Source organism: Chaetomium globosum, genomic scaffold, assembly GCF_000143365.1.
Source record: "Chaetomium globosum CBS 148.51 scaffold_4 genomic scaffold, whole genome shotgun sequence".
Classification (NCBI taxonomy): Eukaryota; Fungi; Ascomycota; class Sordariomycetes; order Sordariales; family Chaetomiaceae; genus Chaetomium; species Chaetomium globosum.
The window spans coordinates 2880340-2904013 of NT_165979.1; the positions used below are offsets into that span (position 1 = coordinate 2880340).

General features: G+C 56.2%; 8 protein-coding genes across 8 annotated transcripts; 4 read left to right on the forward strand and 4 right to left on the reverse strand.

The window, feature by feature from the left end:
• Nucleotides 1-3104: 3104 nt before the first annotated feature.
• Nucleotides 3105-5092, forward strand: CHGG_04655 (uncharacterized protein; the record flags this gene model as incomplete). Its single annotated transcript, XM_001223868.1, has 7 exons — nucleotides 3105-3997; nucleotides 4047-4137; nucleotides 4198-4287; nucleotides 4339-4430; nucleotides 4486-4743; nucleotides 4800-4895; nucleotides 4957-5092. 7 exons carry the CDS (start codon nucleotides 3105-3107, stop codon nucleotides 5090-5092), a joined length of 1656 nt encoding a protein of 551 aa, XP_001223869.1.
• Nucleotides 5093-5660: 568 nt separating this feature from the next.
• Nucleotides 5661-7004, reverse strand: CHGG_04656 (uncharacterized protein; the record flags this gene model as incomplete). The annotated part of the gene is made up of 2 exons (XM_001223869.1): nucleotides 5661-6875; nucleotides 6942-7004. 2 exons carry the CDS (start codon nucleotides 7002-7004, stop codon nucleotides 5661-5663), a joined length of 1278 nt encoding a protein of 425 aa, XP_001223870.1.
• A 633-nt stretch (nucleotides 7005-7637) lies between these two features.
• CHGG_04657 (uncharacterized protein) lies at nucleotides 7638-10556 on the forward strand (the record flags this gene model as incomplete). The annotated part of the gene is made up of 4 exons (XM_001223870.1): nucleotides 7638-7770; nucleotides 7854-7924; nucleotides 7985-10462; nucleotides 10530-10556. 4 exons carry the CDS (start codon nucleotides 7638-7640, stop codon nucleotides 10554-10556), a joined length of 2709 nt encoding a protein of 902 aa, XP_001223871.1.
• A 662-nt stretch (nucleotides 10557-11218) lies between these two features.
• CHGG_04658 (uncharacterized protein) lies at nucleotides 11219-13686 on the reverse strand (the record flags this gene model as incomplete). The annotated part of the gene is made up of 5 exons (XM_001223871.1): nucleotides 11219-12780; nucleotides 13122-13322; nucleotides 13380-13467; nucleotides 13555-13592; nucleotides 13650-13686. The coding sequence occupies 5 exons, from the start codon at nucleotides 13684-13686 to the stop codon at nucleotides 11219-11221; spliced, it is 1926 nt and encodes a 641-aa protein (XP_001223872.1).
• Nucleotides 13687-14351: 665 nt separating this feature from the next.
• Nucleotides 14352-16073, reverse strand: CHGG_04659 (uncharacterized protein; the record flags this gene model as incomplete). The annotated part of the gene is made up of 6 exons (XM_001223872.1): nucleotides 14352-14552; nucleotides 14623-14657; nucleotides 14894-15488; nucleotides 15565-15636; nucleotides 15691-15711; nucleotides 16047-16073. The coding sequence occupies 6 exons, from the start codon at nucleotides 16071-16073 to the stop codon at nucleotides 14352-14354; spliced, it is 951 nt and encodes a 316-aa protein (XP_001223873.1).
• An 854-nt stretch (nucleotides 16074-16927) lies between these two features.
• CHGG_04660 (uncharacterized protein) lies at nucleotides 16928-19522 on the forward strand (the record flags this gene model as incomplete). Its single annotated transcript, XM_001223873.1, has 6 exons — nucleotides 16928-17214; nucleotides 17269-17303; nucleotides 17420-17436; nucleotides 17609-17882; nucleotides 17968-18515; nucleotides 18680-19522. The coding sequence occupies 6 exons, from the start codon at nucleotides 16928-16930 to the stop codon at nucleotides 19520-19522; spliced, it is 2004 nt and encodes a 667-aa protein (XP_001223874.1).
• A 1552-nt stretch (nucleotides 19523-21074) lies between these two features.
• Nucleotides 21075-21610, forward strand: CHGG_04661 (uncharacterized protein; the record flags this gene model as incomplete). The annotated part of the gene is made up of 2 exons (XM_001223874.1): nucleotides 21075-21323; nucleotides 21455-21610. The coding sequence occupies 2 exons, from the start codon at nucleotides 21075-21077 to the stop codon at nucleotides 21608-21610; spliced, it is 405 nt and encodes a 134-aa protein (XP_001223875.1).
• A 372-nt stretch (nucleotides 21611-21982) lies between these two features.
• CHGG_04662 (uncharacterized protein) lies at nucleotides 21983-23439 on the reverse strand (the record flags this gene model as incomplete). Its single annotated transcript, XM_001223875.1, has 3 exons — nucleotides 21983-23070; nucleotides 23130-23330; nucleotides 23397-23439. The coding sequence occupies 3 exons, from the start codon at nucleotides 23437-23439 to the stop codon at nucleotides 21983-21985; spliced, it is 1332 nt and encodes a 443-aa protein (XP_001223876.1).
• Between the last annotated feature and the right edge of the window lie 235 nt (nucleotides 23440-23674).

The window sequence follows — 23674 nt, forward strand, 5'->3', positions numbered from 1 at the left end:
TGATTTGTTACTTGACATGGTGGCTTGCCTTGGGCTACATGTATAACGTAACGAGGTGAGAAAATGAAACCGAATGAGGAGTTTATTCCAGTTCTTATTGCATAGTTTTGCTATCGTTATGCTGAGGTCACCGTCTGATTGCATGTGCCAATAAGCAAATGCTTCGCCTCGTCGGAATCAACCTGCCACCATCAACAGCAGTCGACACCCATCCACCCACCCACGAACGAGGCAGTGATCGTTCAAAAGCTCATAAAAGCTCGTAAAAAAACCTCGTCAAAGACTCTGCTGTCCGTGCTGTTACCACGCGAAGACGGGCAGGCCAGCGGAGAATTTGGTATTCTGATCTGAGACATGCCTCCCGATTACACCGGGCCAATGGTTTCAACGATCGAGAGCCACGCTTAGGGAACCAACCACTTGCTCCTTGGATATGTACCTTAGGCATGTACCTATTACCTACCTCCTTAGGTCGGGCCAGGTGGCTGAAGAGAGAGGATGGCGCTGCTGTGGTATCACCTTCCCCAATCCTAGTCTGTCGTCGTGCATGCCCACCTTTACCTTCGTTCGCTCGCCATCGCAACGCCATGTTTCCCAAAGTGGTCAGCTCAGGCAAGGGGTTTCCTTCTTCCTCTTCACGCCAATCAGCAGATTGCCAATGGTGTAGACAGGAGGAAGTTGGCGGGGTACGCCGCGGCGATCATGCCAGTGTCTTGGATCGAGTTGACTATTCTCATGCCCATCCCGCCCCTCCCGTGTCCCCATTTCGTGGCCCGTTAAGTAACTGCCCGGTCGGAAAGGCTTCCGTAGCAATCGTGGGTTGAAGGTGTCTCGCCTCATCTTCGGATGCAATACCAACCCCCGCTCAACAAAAGACGAGCTCGTCTTTGGCGTGAGGTGCTTAGTTGTAGCTCCTCCTGTCAGGTTGCGTCGTTCGGGAGGTGCGTCCTCTGAGGGCTGCAGGTGACACTCGCCCATCTTCCATACTAAAGGAGCTTGATGTCCGTGCCGGTGTTCGTCGTTCTTCGGTGCTTCTTCTTCTTTCACTCACAGTATCCCTATCCAACATTGTTAGCATGTATTCGCTTAGCCGCAGGGTTTAGGAGCCTGAAGATACTACCCAGTAGCTTGAAGAGCCTCTTGATGAGGGCTTTTACCGTCGCCGTTCTCTCGACCACCGGATTGCGAATCACTAAGCGCCGAGTGGCTTTTGTGAGCAGGAAAGCTCGGGTCAGCCCGTACCAGATAACATCACAAAAGCAGCATGCTGACCGAGACTGCAGAGATCACTTATCCATTACCACTGCGCTGCCACAAGGCCAGGTCAATGCGAAACGAAGTATTTCCTTGATCACCGATACCCCTTGACGACATCTTTCTAGCATCTCGCATGTAACGACTCCTATATCCACTCTAAAGTCAACATGCAGTGCCAGAGTTGGAGGTCCACCATCCCACCCCGTGAGAATTAGGACATACGACTTAACTTTTTCTGGTTTTGTTTTGTTTTGACTTTGACCAATCCTTATCAATTCTAGCGGCGAGGCAGGAGCAAACTAGGGAAGGAGACGAAAGTTGAAACCACGGCAAGCGGAAAGATACAGGACGCGACTGGATTTCAGGAACCCAGAGACCGACAAGATCCGACCATTGCGAGGGTTGTACTGTGCCTATCAGTGCGTGAAATCGACATCAGGTAGTTTCGGTTAAGATCCGATCAAAAACGTCACCAACCGTGTGCCTTGGGCATCCGAAGCTGGCAGAGTCACTCGAACTTGCATCGTTAAGTTACTACCACCTACCACCCAGGAGCCCGCTCCTTCCTTCGGCCAAACAGTTGCCAAAGGGTTTCCCAATAACGAGGACACTCGCGTTTATCCCTGTGCTGTCCCTCCTTCTTAACTTCCATTCTTTAAGTACCAAATCACTGGGACCAGCCTACCTACCAGGTAGGTTGCTTTCAAACCACCGAACTCCAGCAACAGTTTTGGAAGCTCCTACTCAGAACTTGCAGATTGAGCATACTATAACGTCATACCCGAGTCGCTTATTCGGGCTATCAGGTTGAGTTCAGGAGGTAAGTCCAGAAACAATTTCTTCTATCGCATCGTCTTCACCTTTGTTTGCTCCTTGATAGCATTCATCACATACCTACCCAAGTGTCACGCTACCTACCTACTGTAAAAATCCCAACTCTTGAGTTTCCAAGGTGGATTTTCTCTGCGGCGGAGGCAGGCAGTGAATCCCGAGCACACCCGCGCAGGCCCGGGCAACAACCACGCGCCTTCCAACCTGGAAGTCCCTTACCTGCTTTCCTCTTCTCCCATCCCCTTCCAGGTGGCAGGAGCCCTTGTACTCGGGCCACGCTTTAAAATCCTCTCTCTTCTCGCACCCAGACCCAAGAATGTTTTGGACCGTCGTGGACTCTGCTTCCGATCATTACAGCATCAACACTCCCACCCCATCCCAAACCAACCACCGCAGTCTCCTCCATTCATCTTGCTGATAGCTCGATCCATCTTCTTACCTCCCTCATCACTCACTTGCATTCGACTCTTTGGTACTAACATCGCCGTCGAGTGGCTCGGTTTCTTGTTCTCGATACTTGCATCTCTGTGATCCTGCGGCAACCTGTCAGGGTCGATTTTGGAGGTAAGTCAACGCGTCAAAACACGACCACCCCAACTTCCAGACCACGCGCTTTTCTCTCTTTCCCGGACCTCTTCAACCTTTTCCATGGTCGGGTCTGCCTTCGTTCTTCTCTTCTTTTATCATCGCCCCCTTCCTCCGCTTTTCCCTCTTTCGCCCTCTTCCTCCAACCATCTACAACCGCCAGCATAACTTGCCATCCAGTCGTTCCCACTGATTATTCTACAACGGCTTCTTGTATTGACAAATTTTTCTGAAGAAGTACTCATTTGTCAAGAAACGCGAAATCAAAAGGTGCGTACAGAAACCACTCCTCTTCGAGCACTTCCACCACGACCCCCCTCCGACCTTGACGTGTTTCGTTCGTTGGCTCTTTGGACCGACGGTCTTCGCCTTTTCGAGTTCAAGCTTAGCAAGGTTAACAAGGCTAATAATTACTGATTCCAGTCTGTATCATGACTCACTATCGTGCCGGCGCGGCCATGTCTTCCGACACTGGAAACCATCGCCACGCATCTTATCCTGCATACCTCAGCGCTCAAATGAGCCACGGCCCCCAGCATGACGGTCCGACTTCCCATGGCCAGCATATCGGTCACCACTCGGATGCCATTGGCGCCGTGGTCAACCAGTTTAGCACACTGGCCCTCCCGGCCGGTCCTGGCATACCCAGCGCCTCGACCATGTCACAGATGCAGGCCCACCATGCCTACTGTGGCCCTCAAGAGCAATCTGTTGCCTACCAGGGCTACCATTCCGTCCCGGTCCACGTTGGCATGCCGCACGAAGCGGCGTATTCGTTCGGAGTCTCTGGCCAATACCCGGTCCAGAGCGGGTTCGCTCCACTGCCCGTTCCATACCATGCCATGCCGTACACACCGGGTCGGGTAGCATCCTACGCTGACCGCAGCAGCGAGGTTCCTGGCTTGGATAATCGCCGTGGTTCGTATTCCACCACCGAGTCGACTCCTGCGACTCCCTTCTTCGGCAGTGCGTCGGAGCGTGCCAACTCCTCGAGAGTCGCGGTTTTCCGTTCGAGCTACACCACCCCTTCTCCAGAGCAGGTCGTCGCACCCAAGGCCCCTCAGCCCATTGATGAAAGCCTCCTGGAGCTGCTCAAACAAAACCCCCCCATCCCGGAGGCTGTGCCGGCTGTTTTCACCCCACCCAGCCACACCAAGTCGATAGAGCAGTGCCTAGAGAATAGGATTCATGGAAACCGCAATGTCTACATTCGCGGGCTCCATCCCACCACGGACGACGAGCTCCTGCATCGATATGCGTCTCGCTTCGGTAAGGTCGAGCAGAGCAAGGCCATCATCGACACTTCGACTGGCGCTTGCAAAGGGTATGTCTTTTTCCCATGTCCGACGGAAACCTGATTAACAATGTTCCAGGTTTGGCTTTGCCAAGTTTGCCGATGTTCGTGATTCCGAGAAGTGCATCCGCGGCTTTTACCATCTTGGGTATGAGGTTGGTTTCGCTCGGGTAAGATTTCTTCTCCCCTCACGGGCAACTCGCGTGTGTTGAGCGCTGACTTTGGAATAGGAGAGCTTCAACGCGAGGCTCAAGGCCGAGGGCGACGAGCTGTCTACCAACCTGTACTTGTCCAACCTGCCTAAGCGCCTGAACGAATCGGTGAGTTGATTCGTATGAGACCTTGAGTTGCTGTCGACTAATATTGGCTAGGAGCTGAATGCGATCTTTGCTGGCTATCATGTCGTCTCCAGCAAGATTCTTCGTGACAGCATGGGCAACAGCCGTGGTGTTGGTTTTGCTCGGTGAGTGGGGGTTCGCGCCCTTGACTTAATCACAGTACACTAACACTTGTGATAGTTTCGAGACGCGCGATGAATGCGAGGACATCATTAAGAAGTACCACGGTGCTTCCATTGGAGAAGAGGGAATGTTGATGCAGGTCCGCTATGCCGATACACCGGCCCAGAAGGAGCTCAAGCGCATCACTGCCGAGCGGCGCCAGTTCCGTACCAACGAGTACAACATTGGTGCTTATGGCACAGCTGATGTCGGGATTCACCCGAGCATCTACAGCCCTGCCCCTTGGAACCGCCGCCCTGAGCTTGGCACCAACGCGTGAGCCGCCTTCCATGCCACCAAAGGTTGGGGATTTGAAACTAACTCATGACCAGTCTCTTCGCACCCCGCGTGCCTTCCATCCGTACCAACCTGGGAAGCAGCGCGAGCGCTGGCTCTATGCTGGGCCAGAGCATGGGACACACCCCCAAGTATGATCAGCACCAGTGTGATGGGCAGCTTTCTGAGCATCCCTACTAATATCCTTCTCAGGCAGAGCATCTCGGTGCCCGGAACGGTGTCTTCTGATGACGGCTTGGGTGGCGATGGTGCGACTGTTGTCGACTCTCCCACCGCAAACAAGGGCAGCACTCAGTCCTCGCCCACCATCAAGGCGGAGAAGGCCTAGATGGCCGTTGATGCTTCGCCCTAACATAATATCAGGAGTTGTTGGGGCATTGTAGGACTTTTGTTGGACCACCAGACTTTCCTTATCTGAAGGGTTTGTCGCAAAGATATCGTCTAAGTCACTATCGTCATCTTGCTTTCTTTGCTATGGTCACAATGGCCTCGGGCGGGCGCGACTCGGACTCGGGGCAAAGTGGTTGTCAGCTCACATAATGAACTTCTCTACTATGTCGAACTGGGATAGAACAATCTTAGGGACGGGCTCTTAGTCGGTAGTGGAGGGCGTGGGTGGGCAGCCACAAATACTCTTTGTACTTTTGTTCAGTTTTTCTATGGGGGCTTGGACTTTGATCACGAAAGCTGAGCATAGAAGTATCGATGGAATGGAAGAGATCGCGCCACTTTGTGTTTTGCATGCTTAATGGTGCCATAACGAGTGCCATAATGAGTTGATTGTAGGCCGGCGAGGGTGGTGATGTGCGTTTTGGTATATTCCCGGATCCTCTGGTGGAATTAAACGTGGCAAGTAAGGTGGTAGGAAAAAAGGGTAACATTATAATCTTCTTCATTCAAGTCCCGTCATTGATTGCTAGTTTCTCTAACCCTTCTTCGGTTGATACGATCTGATCCCCGATCACTTGAAGTCCCTCACCGCCGTTCTCGTCCTCATCCTCATCCTCATTCTCAGATTCGTCCTCCTCCTCGTCCGAATCGCCGGTATCATTCTTGGGGTTGGCTTGCTGCTCCCGGATGGCGGCCTCGAGGTCCTTGGCCATCTTCTTGGTGAACCCCGACGCCTCGACGACGGCGTCGAGCCGGCGCGCGCCGTCGCGGCCGACCGTCTTCTTGGCGTCCTTGAAGAAGGGGCCCGGCTCGGTGCTCACAAAGTGGAAGCGGCGCGAGAAGAAGCGCTTGACGCACTCGACGTCGCGGTCGAAGTACATCTCGGCGTTTTGGTGGTCCATGGATACCATCTGGGGGAAGTCAATGAGGATGGGGGTCAGGGTTATGGAGGGGGCGGTGGTGTCTTGTTGTTGTTGTTGTTGTTGTTGTTGTTGTTGTTCGTTGGTGTCGGCGGGGGTGTCGGTGGTATCGGTGCTGGTGTTGGTGCTCTTGTTCTCGATCTTATCTTCGCGGATGAGGATGTTGAATTCGTTAAAATCGCCGTGGATGAGGCCGTGTTTGGCAAGGCGGAGGATGAGAGATATCAGCTCGGCGTACAGGGTGGCGGGGTCGGGGACGGAAGCGATCTGCCGCATTGGGGGGGCGTCGATGAGCGACATGACGATGGTGTGCCGCGACTGGGCGATGGGTTCAGGTACGGGGAAGCCCTCTTCCCGTAGGGCCTGCATAAAGGCGTACTCCTTGATGGCGGCGAGCCGTGAGAGGTACATCCAGGAACCGGACTGGTGTTTCTTGAGGTAGTCACGGTTGGTCTTGACGGTGCGGAACGAGATGCGTCCGAGGCGGTGGATCTTGAGGATTTTCTGCGTGCCCTTGTCGTCGGCTACGATCATGATGTCGCTCTCCTTGCCGACGCCGACACGGGTGCCCACGCTGTAGACTTGCTTGCGCGAGGCGTGGGTATGTAAGGCGAGGTAGTCGAGCCCGCCGTATGAGAGCCGGTAGCCATCGTACTTGGCTTCCTTCATGCGTGCAATCAAGCCGACTTTGGCGAGGGCCGAGATGGACTTGTGCACACCGCTGGCACCGCCCTTGAGGCGGGCGGTCCTCTCAATCAGTGTGGTTGGAACGAGCTCATGGTTCTTGCTACAAATCTCTACCTGTGGGAGTGGGAGGGCGTCTTAGTGGGGTGATAGCGAAAAGGGACATTGAATTGGGGAGCTAACCGCTGTGAGAACCCTCCAGTCTTCCGCCGTCAGGTAGCGCATGGCTCTCGTGTCTAACTTCATGATTGCGAATGGCCGTGGAAAACCACGAGGGTGTTGTGTGGGTTGGCAGTTTATCTGTTGATCAAGTGTGCACTCTAGAGGCAGTCAGTTGATGGTCCTGCTGTTAGCCCCTCCAAAACCCGGTAGTGTCCACCAAAAATTCATGGCTGCGAGGGGCTGATAAGACGATGCCTCGAGAATACTCGGCCGATAAGGACGGTGCGAATAACCATCGGTTCCGTCATAATTAACATTTAACATGGGTGGGCAGTAATGGAGCGGATTTTGTATGCGCCGGGGCCGGAGGGCGGCTGTTGGTCCCAGCCCCCAAGCAAGGAGCGGTTGTCGAGCTTGGTGGAGCTGACCGCTGGTTGGGCGCCTCGCCTCAGGCGGCAAGCAGCATCGCGTAACCAAGCTGCCTGCCTTGCCCGCACGGATCTGTTAAGCTTCCACTCCCTTCCAACCAAGCCCACCAAACCCACCAAACCCACCAAACAGCCCGAATCGCCCCAACCCGACCGTTATCATCTGCGCCGGGATTAAACATTGGAGATCTTATACACCAATTTATTAACGCAAGCGACTGCCGCCGTTTCCGCGACACCGACACACCTAACCAAGCTTTGGGCCATCCCCGCCATCCAAGACCCGACCATGGCGCAAGAGAGCGACTTGTCCAAGACGGCCGACAAGGGCAAGGGGAAGGCCGTGGATGATGAGACACAGAAGGACAAGGCCGGGGAGCCGGTGCCAAACGGCAAGAAAGACGAGGACGACAAGGCAGAGTGTTTGTTATCCTCTCCTGCGCCGCCCCGCCGGGACCCGGAACCCTTGTCGAATCGGTTTGGCTGACCATCACGACTATCATAGCTTCGGAAGAGCTCAGCGAAGAGGACCAGACCTTGAAGAATGAGCTCGACATGCTTGTTGAGCGGTTGACTGTGCGTGGCCAAACTTCCATGGCTAAACTGGTTTGTCAGTTGCTGACTCGAACCTCGCAGGAATCCAACGCATCGCTCTACAAGCCGGCCCTCGAGACCATGAAGAACTTTATCAAAACATCAACCTCCTCCATGACAGCCGTCCCCAAGCCTCTCAAGTTTCTACGGCCACACTATGAGACAATGACAAAGCTCTACGAAGAATGGCCGGTGGGCGACGACAAGAACTCCTTGGCTGATGTCTTGTCCGTGATCGGCATGACCTACTCGGATGAAGAGCGCCAGGACACCCTCAAGTACCGCCTCCTCGCACCTACCCAAGACATCGGCTCGTGGGGCCATGAGTACGTTCGCCATCTCGCGCTCGAAATCGGCGAGGTCTATGGGAAGCGCATCACCGCCGACGAGTCAACCTCAGACTTGGTCGACCTCGCACTGACTCTCGTGCCGCTCTTCCTCAAGAGCAATCAAGAGGCTGATGCCGTCGACCTGATGAGCGAGCTGGAGATCATTGACGAGCTGCCCAAGTTCGTCGACGAGAACACCTATGGGAGGGTCTGCCTGTATATGGTCTCGATGGTCAACTTACTCACCTACCCGGAGAACGAGCAGTTCCTCCGGGTCGCGCACGACATCTACAAGAACTACAAGCAGTACACCCAAGCTATGGTGCTTGCTATTCGGATTAACGACTACGCTCTCATCAACGACGACTTCTACGATGCCCCGGATCCGGCGCTGAAAAAACAGCTTGCCTTCCTCATCGCCCGCCAGAGGATATGTCTGGACATCGACAGGGATACACCCGATGACGAGGAAATTGTCGAATGTATCGGCAACGTGAAACTGCCCGAACATTTTAAGTCGCTGGGCAAGGAGCTCAATATCTTGGAACCAAAGACGACCGAGGATATCTACAAGAGCCACCTGGAAAGCAGCCGCGTGGCTGGCCTAACAAATTTCGATTCTGCCCGTAACAACCTGGCCGCCGCTTTCGTCAACGCTTTCGTGAATGCGGGCTTCGGAAACGACAAGATGATGCTGGTTGAGAAGAATAAGGAGAGCTGGGTATGGAAGACTAAGGAGGAGGGCATGATGTCCACGGTCGCCTCCCTGGGGACCTTGTTGATGTGGGATATCGAGAGCGGCCTAGACCAGACCGATAAGTACACCTACCTCGAGGAGGAGCAGATCCAGGCTGGCGCCTACCTCGCCATAGGCATCATGAACTCGGGCGTTCGGCTAGATTCAGAACCTGCCATGGCCCTGCTTGCCGACCACGACAAGCTCAACCACAAGAACCCCCTGATACGAGTAGCCGCAATCATGGGTCTTGGTCTGTCGTATGCCGGCTCAAACAAGGATGAGCTTCTCGCTTACCTCCTGCCCATCATTTCTGACACGAGTCAGGAGATGCGGGTGTCGGCAATGGCCGCACTGGCCTGCGGGTTGGTTTTTGTTGGGTCTTCTTACGCCGAGGCCGGTGAAGCCATCATTATGACTTTGATGGATGACGAGCGTAAGAGCCAGCTCACGGATAAGTGGACGCGCTTCCTCGCCCTCGGTCTGGGTCTACTTTACTTTGGTCGCCAAGAGGAGGTCGATGTCGTTCTCGAGACGCTTAAGGTTGTCGAGCACCCTATGGCGAAGCCGACATCCGTTCTCGCGTCAATCTGTGCCTGGGCTGGCACAGGTGCTGTTCTGAAGATCCAGGAGCTCTTGCACCTGTGCAATGAGCACATGGAGGAGTCGGACGAAAAGAAGGGCGACGAGCTACTGCAGGCTTATGCTGTGCTCGGTATCGGGTTGATCTCCATGGGCGAGGACGTCGGCCAAGACATGGTGCTCCGCCATTTCGGTCATCTCATGCACTATGGGGAGGCAAACATCCGAAGGGCAGTACCCTTGGCCATGGGTCTCGTCAGCCCCAGCAACCCGCAAATGAAGATTTACGACACACTCTCGCGGTACAGCCACGACAATGATAATGACGTCGCCATCAATGCCATTTTCGCCATGGGTCTCCTGGGCGCCGGTACTAACAACGCGAGGTTGGCGCAACTTCTCCGTCAGCTTGCGAGCTACTACCATAGGGACCAAGAATCCCTGTTTATGGTGCGCATCGCCCAGGGTCTGCTGCACATGGGCAAGGGCACGCTTTCCATCAACCCTTTCCACACCGACCGCCAGATCCTATCGCGCGTCTCCGCGGCCGGTCTCCTTACTGTCCTCGTGGCCATGATCGACTCGAAGCAGTTCATCACGTCGAACTCGCACTACCTACTTTACTTCCTCGTCACGGCCATGCATCCGCGCTTCTTGGTTACTCTCGATGAGAACCTCAAGCCGCTGACGGTCAACGTGCGGGTTGGTCAGGCGGTCGACGTCGTCGGCCAAGCCGGTCGCCCGAAGACCATCACCGGCTGGCAGACGCAAAGCACACCGGTGCTTCTGGCGTATGGTGAGCGCGCCGAGCTCGAGGACGAGGAGTACATCAGCTTGAACAGCACTCTGGAGGGTCTGGTGATCCTGCGCAAGGTACGTTTCTATTATTTTCCACCTTGTGCTGTGTATGAATCTATGCTAACTTATCATCTTGATGCAGAACCCGGAGTGGGAGGGTGGTAAATAAACGAGCTTGCCAGACCAGGGCGAGAACGTGAGACTGCGAAGCGCAAAAGACAGCTTCTGGCAGACAGGGATACGGTGATGATGGATGTATGTGTACATTACAGTAAATGAGTTGCGCAGGTTCATCAACCGAAGGAGCAGGCGAGCTGTAGCGACAGCCCGACGACTTCGGGTTCTAAAATGGGTATACAGCGGGGAAACGTCATGATCTATGCCCCGATAATTGTGCTTTTGGTGAGGTCGAATTGACCACTCGTGTTTATGTAACTGCCTCATGCCTTGATGGAAATAGATACGACAAAAGCGCAGCACCCATCTTTCTCCACGTACACAAGCTAGGGTCGATAGCATAGACACAACACGGAGATCTCCAGCTTCCGCTCCACCACCGCTAAATACACACGCACGTCCTCTCCTTCTTCTCTCCAACAACTAACTTGTCCTTCCACCCTTCGACCAACCCCCAAACGAAACCGGAACTCCATGCTTGATCAGACCGAGCCGAAGCCAAACCAAACCAAACCAAATCAAACCCAACCAGCACACAGCAGCGCAGCGAAACCAACGAGTAGTCGGTGACGGGGATGGGGACGGCCCAACCACCTCCAATGCTGTAGGTACCCCTCCCACCACCAAACCCCCAAAAGCACCACACCTCCTTCTCTACTTCTTGATCCCAAAGATATTCCGCTTCTTCTTTTCCTTATCCTTCTTCTTCCCGCCGCCATCCGACCCACTCGTCCCCGGCCTCAAGTCCCCACCGCCCGCAACACCCAACGACGACGCCGACCCAGACGGCCCGAGCGACATAGCGGCGAGGGCACCGCTAGGGGGCGCCTGGCGGCCCATGCCCATGGCGGGTTGCTGCTGCTGCTGCTGCTGGGGCGGGGGTTGGGTTGGGGCGGGGCGCTCGAATAGGTGGGCCGGGGCCCGGGGCGGGGGCCGGTCGATGGGCAGGTCGAGGCGGCGGCGGTCGAGCTTGAGGGCGCGCAGGTCGGCGATGTACTTGCCCGGGGAGGCCATGTGGCTGGTGATGAGGAAGACGTCGCGGTTGTGCTTGTCCGAGATCTCGTAGCAGGCGCGCGCCTCCGAGTAGGTGGCGCCGCCGGCCACGAAGACGATGATGCGCTGCCGGTTCTCCGCCTGGCGCCGGTTGGCCGACGCCCACCGCGGCGCCGCCGACCGGAGAGACCCCTGCGAGCCGAAGGATTCGGAGGCAGCTTCGAGAGGGGGGATCACGTAGGGGAAGAGGGCCGGGTCCAGGTCGCCGGCGCAGACGCGCTCGAGCATCTGCTTGAGGGCGGGCTCGAAACGGGAGAGGGCGTATTCGTCATCTGGAACGGCGCCTTGGGGGTTGCGAGGTGGGAAGAGTGGGGGTGGTGGTTGGCGCGGTTCTTTGAGCTCTTTCACGGGGCGGGCGCCGAGGAGATGGAGGTTTTCGATGATGACTTGGTCTTGGCTGTCGCGTGTCCGCTGTAGCGAGGCGTGCCACAGAAGCCGGCTGATATCCTGCTCGATGACGCCGTCACGGTACAGTACGTACAGGGCGATGAGGCGGAGTCTATCTGCGGGCGCCACGTCGGGGTTGTCCAGAAGGCGGACAACGTCGTCGAGGACGTTCTTGGGCTTCTTGTAATCTTCGTCGAGGCCGGTGGCCAAGGTCTGCTCTGCCGAAGCAATGTCTGCGAGCTTGTATTTTTTAAAGATATTCATGGCTTCCTGGGCCATGGTGAGGTGGAGGGAGTAGGCCTGCTTCATTTCCTGGAACTGCGGCAGACCAGCCATCATGTCTCGAATGTCATTCACGGTGGGCGTCGAGGAATCATCCTTTTTGGCGAGGCTGGGGTTTGCGTCAAGGAACTTCTGAAAGTCGGCCATGAGCCTGTCGATAGTATCCTTCATGTGGCGGTGCCTATTGCCGACCCAGACGGCGTCCTTTTCCACGAGTTCCATGTCCTTCTCCTCGGCCTTGGCGGTGTTCTCATTGATAGTCAAGTGGAAGGTAACCTTGCCATTCTCTTGGTCCCTAATCGGGAGCAGATCATGGGCCATAGCTTGGTAGGTGAACTCATGTAGCAGGGGGGCCATCAAGTCCATGGACCTGTCTGTGACGAGCAGCACTGACTGTGGCCTCTGGGATTGCGGTGGGAAATTACGGTCGAATCTCTGATAGTTATCTAGCTCCTCCTGGACGAAGCGAGCCAAGTGCATGCACAAGACTTTTGCTTCGTGGGTGGTGTGTGCAGGGGGTTGAAAGTACCGGATTTTGGGGACTTCTTGCAAGGTAATGCAGACAGAGGCGATCTAAAAGCCTCGTTAGCTAACAAAACGCTCCCACCGTAACGCGCGGGGCGATGTGGCCGTACCTTTGATGCCAAGGTGCGCAGATGTGGTGCCACGAGGTTGTTGCACGTGGGATTGTACAAGACGAGAAAACTGGACGGGTCTTGAAAGGTGATGAGATGTGACTCGCGGGGGAAGAAATCGACGAGGAGACGGTCAGGGGGGCCTATAGATATATCGTGAGCCCAACAGCCCCAAAACACGGAGAAGCGCAACGCCGTACCCCCCATTTGCCTCCGAGCCCCATCTAAGCGGCGTTCCAGTTGGTCGGGCAAGGTGCCAGCCCATATGATAAACCCCCTCCTGTAGCGGCGGCGCTCAAAATCGGCGAGAAGGCAATCAACGATGTGTGGCAGGGGAGAGAGGAAGTATACAGCATCCATGTCCAGGTTCATCTCCCTCCGCTCCTCGATACGCTCGATATCTGAGTGACCGGTTTAGTGCTGCTGACGATTCGTCGGGTAGGGATACGGAGGCATACTGGCGATGTTGTGGTTGAGGATGTCATCTTCGTTGACGGAGCTGTCGATGATCCTCTTGGTGCCTTCATCGATAACTAGAACTTTCCACTAACAGACATGCGACAATGTCAGCGCAGGCTCTTTGGAAGGTTGAAGCGGGCTTGGTGTGGGTCGGGGAGATCGAGGTCGGCTTACGTCGTTTTGGGTAGTTCTTCGGATGGCGTTGATGATGGCTATGAGAAGCAGTTAGCAAGAGAGCCCCCTGTTTGTAAAAGTGGTGGTATGCATACCCTTGCCGTGCTCTTTGATGATGGACGGCCCGTCCATGGCGACGGTACGCGGTGAAGCCAGAACCTGGGGGAGAGGGGTTCTCGAGGGAGGGAGATGGTTTGAGCGTGGGAAGTATTGTTATTCCTTAAATGAGAGAAAAATGGTTGCAAAACTCCCCAGATAGCTAATAAAGAATGCTTAACTTCCCACCGTCTCGTCTTCGAAACACGGAGTTGGCAGCTTGTCGCTTGTCGCTTGTCGCTTGTCGCATGTGGATCACAATGTATGGTGGGGTGCCGCCCAACAGCCGCTGCAAGCACCGAGCTCTTATACGAAACCCTAACCCCCGAATATATTCGTCTTGTCTCGAATGGCTTGAGAATCATCTTAACTCCCACTTGAACTTCGACATTCCGAGGTTCAAATGTTGAAGTTCAAATTGAGTTGGAGATCGAATTGTTTCACCAGAGCTTTAAGGCTAGTTCGGGATGTGTGAGTCCCGTGAATTTTGAGTCCAGCATACGTATGGCCCAGGGCGAGCACAAGAGGTCTGATAAAGCTGCGTCTAGCTCCCCTGTTATATTAGCTGCGCCCCTTTTATGTCTTCGCCAAGTAATACACCAATCTCTTCCCAACCAAGATGTTCTTTATATCTTTCACCCTCCATCCTTATTTTCCTCTTTAAACCCCCTCTGTCTCTTCTCCCAAAGGCGTGGGATACCTCATGCCTTGAGAATCTTGACCAGCTCAGCAACGATGGCGTCTCCTGCTTCTGCGGTGGTCGTATTGCCGCCCATGTCCTTGGTTCTTAGCCCGGCGTCGATGGCAGCGCGGACCGCGTCCTCGACGATTTTAGCCTCGTGGGCGAGATCCAGAGAGTACCGGAACATCATGGCCACGGAGAGGATGGTGCCAATGGGATTCTGGAAATCATGTCAGCTTTGTAGTTGCAGCGAATGGATATAAATCGCCCGAAACGGGGTTTTGACGCACCACAATCCCTTTCCCTGATATGTCCGGCGCGCTCCCTGTCATCTATGTTAGTGACTGACGTCTGCATGAGGGCTCGAGTGGAAGATGGGAATCTCACCATGAATCGGTTCACAGATAGAAGGCACTGCGGAGCCCGGATGCCCGCAGAGACTGGCGCTGGGGAGGAGCCCAATGCTTCCGGGTATCGCGCTCGCCTCGTCGCTAAGAATATCCCCTAAAAGCTCATCAGCTTAACCGCCTTCGAGGTGGACGAGGGAGGGGCCTCACTCACCTGCCAAGTTGGGCGCTATTAAAACGCCATTCAGCTTCGTCGGGTTCTTGACCATGATCATGGCCGCGCTGTCAATAAGCTGATGCTCAACCTTCAGCTCAGGGAACTCGTTTTTATAAACCTCATCCACCACACTACGCCAGAGTCTGCTCGTCGCCAGCACGTTTGCCTTATCGAGCGAGATAACCCGCGATTCTCCCCTAGCCCTGGCTAGGTAACCGCCCAGCCGCGCGATACGCTCGACTTCTGGTTTCGTATAAACAGCAGTGTCGAACGCATTAATTCCATCGTACTCTTTGCGCTCTCCGAAATATAGGCCCGACGTTAACTCCCGGACCAACATCATGTCGGTGCCGCGGCAGACAGACGCCTTTAGGGGGGAGGACTCGACAAGGGCGTCGGACGGGAAGAAGCAGGGACGGAGGTTCCCATAGGCGCACATTTCACTGCGTAGCTTTAGGAGACCCTGCTCCGGCCGGACGGCGCCGGCGCCCCATTCAGGGCCGCCAACTGCGCCGAGGAGCACAGCGTGGGCGGCTTTGGCGGCGGCGAGGGCCTTGTCTGTGAGGGGGACGCCGGTCTGGTCGATGGAGCACTGGGGAGAAACATTAAGGTCAGCAAGAGACTTCTCCCCTCGGGCTCGTGTGACCCGTCGGCGGGGGACGACTTACCCCTCCGATCAGGTGGTCCTCCAAGTTGAATTTGCCAGCAGTCGGGCTCAGCTCCTCAACTGTCCTGATAACCTGAATCCTGCGTCAGATGTGCTCAATTGCAGGTCGCAAACACCAGACTCGTACCTTGATGGCCTCGGCGATAACCTGTCAAATAACCAAAGTCAGTCTCTCTCCATCTAGAGTCAAGGGTAGAAAAGCTCGGGAGATAGTCGGTTACCTCTGGGCCACAGTGGTCGCCGGCAAAAACGACAATGTTGTGTTCCGCCATGGTTCCAATACCTGTCCGACGGAGTTCGTCCAAAGAAGGGTCCGTTGTGTGTGACGAAGCACGAGAATGAGGGATTGGCAAGTATGTAAGGAAATTCAAGAAGAAATCCGACAAGGTATGATGATATAAGTCGAGCAGAGCGAAGTCGGGGAGGGGTCGGCTTTCTCGTCCGAAACCGCACCTCTGCCCGGCTTGACCCCCACCGCCCCACCTGCCGTGAATGAACGAAGGTGACCATGCTTGCCGACAACAGCCGTGGCATCACCAATTGGTCTTGTTCCTCTCTTTTCCTCTCTTTTATCGTCTTGGTAATTCCCAATTGCTTGGGTCGCCGAGCCGCATCGAGGTCGCAGCGTACACAAGTGCCGCCAACCTCCTGTATCGAATATCGTTCTCTCCTCTCATTATTCACACGAGTAGAAAGGCATCGTGATGAGCGAGGACAACCCAGAGCAGTTAGGGTAGGTAGGTATGTATAGGCATGCAAGTGCAGCTTGCATCAAATGCTCACTAACACACACCTTTCTGTGCCACACCCTTCCCGCTCGGAAGCGGGGAATCCCTTTGGGCCTCCCCTCTTCGGCCCTCCCCGGGCTCACCTCGAGCCAGCTTGCTGTGTATGTAGAACTCTTCAGGCTACATGGATTCATGGCTGCATGGCTGCATGGCTGCATGACTGCATGTCCCACCTCACGACGTGATATTCCGGCGTCATGCTGGTCACAATCACAACTGCAGCCTGGTCTCGACCCCGGACACTGCCCTCCAATTAAAGCTACTGCCGCCGACATGGTGTCTGCATCCCCGTCTTGTCAGGAAGCCATCCGACAAGTCGGACCCCAACATATCCCAGAGAAAAGGTCCGGGGGATGTTTTCCCACTTTGGGGCTGTTGTTGGCGCTGGCGCCGATGATCGCCGCATCTCCGCCATGGGACAGCGAGTTGAAATAGTTCGGACGTAGCACGGCCCCTCTTCTCGTGTCCCCGGGGTTGGCTGATAAATACCCGGCGTGCCTGTGTGTATGTTCCTCATCTCAATCTTGAACAGTCAACCTTACCGTCAGTGACATCTCTCCTCCTACCTGACCTGTCATGTCAACCGCCACCGTTTCCGAGGGAGGGAAGGATGTCTCTCGGGATCTCGAGAGCCAGGACCGAGACAAACCCAAGAAGTGGGCAAAGTTGATCTCACTCCTGACCGTGAAGGATGGTGAAGTCTACGAGGCCGACCGCGACAAGAACCCAAAATGGTACCAGAAATTGCTAGACGCCGGTGTTGAAGAGAACGGCATCAAGCCTGTGCCCCTCGATCAGCGTACCTCGACCCAGTACAGCAACCTCTTTACCGTCTTCTTCACCTGCCTCTTGTGTTTGCTCCCGTACGTAACCAAATCACTGTCCTATGAGACATGAAATAACCCCCCTGCCTACAGAATCCCGACCGGCATGCTGGCCACGCTCGGCATGGGTTTGAGTCTGAGAGACGCCTCGCTCGTTATTCTGTTCTTTGCGCTGCTCACATGCATCCCCCCTGCCTTCATGGGCATAGGGGGTATGAAGACAGGGCTGCGACAGCTCGTACAGGCTCGATATTCGTACTGGTGCGTCATGAATGAGTCCCTCTTGCACACTTTCACCCCGTCTAATCCACCACTAGGCGCAACGTCGTCGACATACCGCTGCAACAGAACACCGCCCTAGTGACAGGCTTCTCTCTCCTCTGGTACTGCGTCAGCGGGCAGACTATTGCCTCCATGAACACTGACACGTCAGCGTCGACGTGGGCATTGTCATTGCCTGTCTCGTCTCCTTCGCCGTCTCCCGATGGGCTTCAACGCCCTCCACTTTTGGGAGCGCTGGACCTGGATCCCCAATTTAATCTCCATCGTCATCGCCGTAGGCTGCGGCGGCAAGTACCTCTACCTCCAGAGTGACGCCAAGCCGGCAACGCCGTCGCAAGTCCTGACCTTTGGCTGCCTGATCGCCGGCTACTTCATCACCTTTGGCGGCACCGTCTCTGACTATTCCATCTACCACAGCCCGCGGGGTACATCCCGGTGTGTATTTATCAATCCCCGTCCCCCAATTTCACTCAACTCAACTCAACCCCAACTCAACCGAACTAACCCCAGACCCCCAACCCAGGATCAAAGTCTTCCTCTACACCTACAGCGGTCTCCTCCTCCCGTCCATCCCGCTCCTCATCCTCGGCGCGGCCATCGGCGGCGCCGTGCCCAACGTGCCGGGGTGGCAAGCCGCGTACGAGGCGACGGGGATCGGCGGGGTCATGAGCGAGATGCTGGCGCCGGCGGGCGGGTTCGGCCGCTTCGTGCTCGTGCTGCTGGCGCTGAGCGTCATCGGCAACATCGCCATCTCCATGTACAGCGTCGCGCTGAACCTGCAGATGCTGCTGCCCTTCTTTGCGCGCGTGCATCGCTTTGTGTTTATCTTGGTGACCATGGCGATTATGATCCCGATGGCGATCCGGGCGGCGGAGGAGTGGGAGGAGAGTTTGACAAACTTTTTGGCCGTTATTGGGTACTGGGCGGGGTGCTTTGATGCTGTGCTGATTGTGGAGTTGGTGGTGTTTCGACGGATGGACTACTCAACGTTTGACCATGGGATTTGGAATGTTGGGCGGAAGCTGCCGCCGGGGATTGCGGCTATTGGGGCGTCGGTTGTGAGTATGGGGTTGGTGGTGCCGGGTATGGCGGCGCCGTGGTATACGGGTCCGATTGCAGAGACGACGGGGGATATTGGCTTCGAGATGGCGTTTGTGGTGACGGCTATCAGCTATATCCCATTCCGGTGGTTGGAGAATTCGATTAAGTGGGCATTTTGTAGCTGTCTGTTCTCCGCGGTAGCCTCGTGCTAGCCTCCAATGACTACAACACCAAGCGGGCCCTCCCCTCCTCTTCACCTCTTGATCCTCCCGCACATAACCACATCCTCCCCAAGCGGACACCACGTCACATCCGTCAACCGCACCGGCTCCGCCGGCTGCCCATCATCCCCAACCGTACGCGGCGGCGAGACCACCACCCCGCCTTGCCCCAGCCACGTCGGCGCAATAGTCACAATGACCGAGTCGACAAACACATTCCCCGCGGGCTCGAGCAGCGAGTTAATCACCTCGCCACCGCCCTCAATCATGACACTAGCAATACCCTCGCGCGCCAGCACCTCCAGACACATTCAGGCCCAACGCAAACCGCCCCCCTTCTGGCCCCCTCGCCTCCAGGATGCACATACCGGCCCACCAACCTTCTTCCAAAAACCCTCCGCCTCCTCTCCTCCACCCACAACCCCCTTCGCAACAAAACACCCACGGGCGCCAAACCCCTCCCCCGCCCTCGCCAGCCCCCACAACCCGACTCCCCTCCTCAACCGCCCACCGCGCGCGCGGATCCAGCACAATCGGCCGTGGCTGCTGCTGCTGCTGCTGCTGCTGCTGCTGGACCACCCCCTCCCCCTCCCCATCACCACCAACCCCCTCCAAAACCCCCTGCCCCAAAACAAGCCTCGAATTCAACCCCGGATCATCCGCGACCGCCGTGCCCGCGCCAACAAGAATCGCCGCGTGGCGCGCGCGCAGGAAGTGGGTCATGGCCTTGGACTGCGGGCCCGACAGTACCGTGCGCACGCCGGGGGCGAGGGCGAGGGAGGCGTCGAGGGAGTGGGGCGTAGGTGAGGGTTACGTGCGGGCGGGGCTTTCGGTTGTTTTTCTGCTGGGGGTGGGAGGTTGCTGTTGCTGTGGTTGCGGTTGTGGTTGTGCGTGAGGGGGGAGGTAGGGGGTGATGAGGGCTGCGTGGGCGGCGGGGAAGGTTAGGGGCTTCTTTTGGGGGCTGGGTTGGTTGGGGGGGTTGGGAGGTCATGATGGGTGATGTGTGGTAGGTTGGTGGTGCTGGTGATGATGTTGAGTTGAGTTGTGCAGTGTTTTACTGTGTAGGGTGAGGGTTAACTAAGGGTTAAAGGTGGTGATGACGAAAGGACGAAAGTCGTGCAGACCCTGCCAAGCCTGGGGTACGGAACAACAGTGTTCAGGAACCCAGTGATACAGCTTGCCAGCTGCTTCGTACATAAGGTACAGACACTAGTTAGGATTTAGTTACTTCGTACTTCATCTCTCAGCAGTGTCACATTGATTGGTCAATCGCTGTCCTCCTTGGCTGCCGTGTCAGCGGACCACAAATGATCGGATACCTGCTCCTCCCTCGGTATCCTATGGATGGAAAGCGGTATTCCACGTAAGCGGATTGGTTGCGATCGCTTTCATGGAGATCGTAGTCAGCACCTTAACAGCACGTATCCGAGTGGATTGATTGTATACCTAGTATGGAAAACAACCCATGTTACTGCCGCAGATCCCGGCCATTTCATTGATCAAGCAAACGGGGGACCGCGCTCTCTCAACCACGTAATCCGCTTCCGTCTTGCTGTGGACTCGGTCTCTTGGGCTCCGGTTTAGCCCGAGACATACGCAGGGCTGTGGCGGAGCGTTTGAGTGCCACACATGGTCTCGAGGGGGTTGCCTATGAACCGCCCATGTGAGACGTTCTCGGTCTGAAGGAGCGAATGGCACGGCAGCCATCAAGACGGATTGGCTCATGCCGAAACCTCCCCAATCGCCAACGCTGGGCACTCTGTTGAAGGGTCTATTCATTCTTTGTTTGATAACTAACTATCACGCGTTCGTTCAGACAGACTGCCGCACCTTGTCTTAGGTTGTTTGTCTTTGTTGCATCCCGTTTCCAGCCGTCTCCAGTTTTTTTCGAGTGCAAGGAGGCGAGCGTCGCACCCTTTGGAATCAATCGAGGACCCCATGCTTGGTTCGAGTGCGCTGAACAGTCAAAACAGTGCGGAGTAACCGCCCCCGCCACTGCTGCACATCATCGCGCGCAAAGGGTCAGAGGGTCCAACGACACGTACGTACCTACATAATCTGCGACACAGCCACGCTTGCCACGCAGGGGCAACCATCGTTCAAAACCAACCACCAACCACCAACGCGGATTTCAGCCTTGCTCCTTTCTTTTTGCGCCCATCTTCCCCAAGAATCACTCACTCACTCTGCGACCGCCAGTTCTCTCGAGCGCCCACTATTTCCGCCCGCCCAACAACAAACCCCCCGATCACTAGGTCATCGCCAAACACCAAACGCGCATAATCAACCACCAATTCCATCCTCACCAAAAACCCACCCAAAAACAACCACACAACCACACCAACCACCGCTACAATGTCCCAAAAACACGACGAGCCCCCCGCCTACGGCAACAACCCCGCATACCCGCAACAGGCCTACTACCAAGGCGGCCCGCCGCCGCCCCAGGGCGCGGCCGGCGGCTACTACCAGCAACAGCAGCCGATGGGCTACGGCGGACACCCGCAACAGGGCCCGCCGCCGGGCGGCTACTACCAGCAGGGCCCCTACCCGCCGGGGCAGCAAGTGCATTATCACCAGCAGGAGCAGAAGAGCAGTGGGCCGGTATGTCTTCTTGGTTTGCATTTGTTTCTCCAAGGGTGATGGTGTGCTAACAGATATGTGTCGCAGGGTTTCTTGTCGGCGTGTCTCGCTGGTTTGGCTTGCTGTTGCTGCTTGGATATGTTGTGTTAAAGCGGTCGTCGGCGCGGTGGGTTGGTCGCCCAGAGGCTGGTTTCTTGGACACACAAAAGACTATTTGGGGGGGCATAGATGGCTCTGCGCCTCGCCTTGTACGAACGTCGCAAATTCCGGTGCAGCTTGGAAAACGATTGGGCTGCCTACGAGATTGACTACGGGATGAGCGACATGACGGGTTCGCAAATAGCATGGGCGCCGGGCAGGGACCGCGGGATGGGGCGCAGGACTGCCCATGGCCTGTGATGGAGCGAGCGGGCCGGCGTATCAAGGGGATCTTGGTCAAGCCCATGCATGGCACGACTTTCACGATGGTCTCTTATGTCATGGCTTGCGTGGTTCTCGTTTATTTTGGTTTATTTTTTTTTCTTTCGGTAAACCTTGTAATATCTAGGTGGCTGCTTCTTCTAGGGTATGCGTTACAGGATCATGACCAGCAGCGGCCAGTACTGAGAATACCGTACTTCCCTACCAATGCCCCATTCCCCTGTCTCTTACTCTCCCTCCAAAGCCCGCCAATGACCACCTCACAAACTAGCAAACAGCCGGTCGTAGTTGTCGATGGCCTCCTGGACGCAGTCGTTGGAGTAGATCATCTTCTGGACGTCCGGACTGGCCCACTTGTCGGGCACAGAACCGGTCTTGCCGTTCTGGCGGAACTCGCGATCCCGCTCCTCCTTGGCTTTGCCCTCCCCAAGGTGCAGGATGCGGCCCGAGTGCGCGGCCAAGTCGACCAGCGCACTGCAGTGCGGCTTGCGCAGCAGCTCGTAGACCTTGAGCGTCCTGGACACCGTCTCCGGGTCGTGCATCTTGTCCGCGGGGATCTTGCTGACGACCTCGGCCAGCACGGCGCCGTCCTCAATCGCCATGGCCGCGCCCTGGCTAAGGTGCGGTAGCGTCGGGTGGCACGCGTCGCCCAGCAGCGCCACCGACCCGTGCACCCACGTCGGCAGCGGCTTGTGCACGCGCAGCTTCCATTCGCACACCTCGCCGTCGGGCACCAGGTTGAGCATGCGGTGCACCAGCGGGCAAAAGTCGCCGTACACGTCGAGCATGGCAGCCTTGGAGCCCTTGGTCGTGTAGGTGGCGTTGGTGGCCGCCGCGAAGTTGGTGTCGGGCTGCGCCGACGACAGGTTGTAGATCTGCTTGTTGCTGACCGGGTACGCGATGATGTGCCGCCGCTCCCCGACCCACCGCACCACCGTGTCGCTCTCGATCAGCGCCAGCATCTCCGGGTCGTGCTCCATCTGCGCCCGGTCCAGCATGATGCGGTACGCCGCCTGGCCCGTGTCCTCCTCCTCCGACTGCGTGCCCAGCTCCGCCAGCATCTGCGTGCGCGTCGCCGACTTGATCCCGTCCGCCGCCAGCACGATGTCGGCTTCCATTGTGTACTCGTCGCCGTTGCGCGGCTTGAGTGTGATGGTGGGCTTGCCGGCGAACGAGTTCACCCGGGCTAGCGCTGTCGAGAAGTGGAACTTGATGGCGCTCTCCTTCTTGCAGCCCTCAAACAGGCCGTTGGCGAGTGATGACCGGTGCCCTGTGCAATGAGGGTACCCGTATTTCTCTTCGATGTCCGGCATCAGCACGTGTGAGAGCTCGACATCCGTGCTTCCCTCTGTTCAGACGATTAGCCCTTCAAGCTCGTCCAGGGGAGTCGACTCAGAGTCGCCTTACGTCTGATGCTGGTCCCCTGGACGTTTGTCGCCTCAGCGTAGATCTCCTTCCAGCATCCTAACCGGTCAAGTACACGGACGACGTTGGGCGGCATCTGGATGCCGGCGCCGACGAAGCCTAGATTTGACGCCGTCTCAAAGACATCGATCGTCTTGAACCCCTTCTTGGCAAAGGCGAGGGCGGTCCCCAGCCCACCCATACCTGCAAAGCGTCAGTATCCAGTATCCATTGCCCGGTGAGACGTGAGTAAAATCGAGGGAGGCATACCCGCGCCGATAATGGCGATGCGTAGATCGCGTACGTCTGCCATATTAGGACTCGATTAGGAGATATAACGAGGCTTTCGTCTGAATAGGTGTGTGTTTAGGAGAATAGGAGAATAAGTTGAGAGAGAAACAAAGTAGTCCTAGGTTTGGAGTGAGTCGGATGACAAGAGGGTATCAGTGGTGCGGTTAAAGGAGGCTTGTCCCTTCTTCACTCGGTATTCATATATATACACCAGCGGCGATAGCCTGGATCCAGTCCTCGGCACCTGCTCTCTCAGC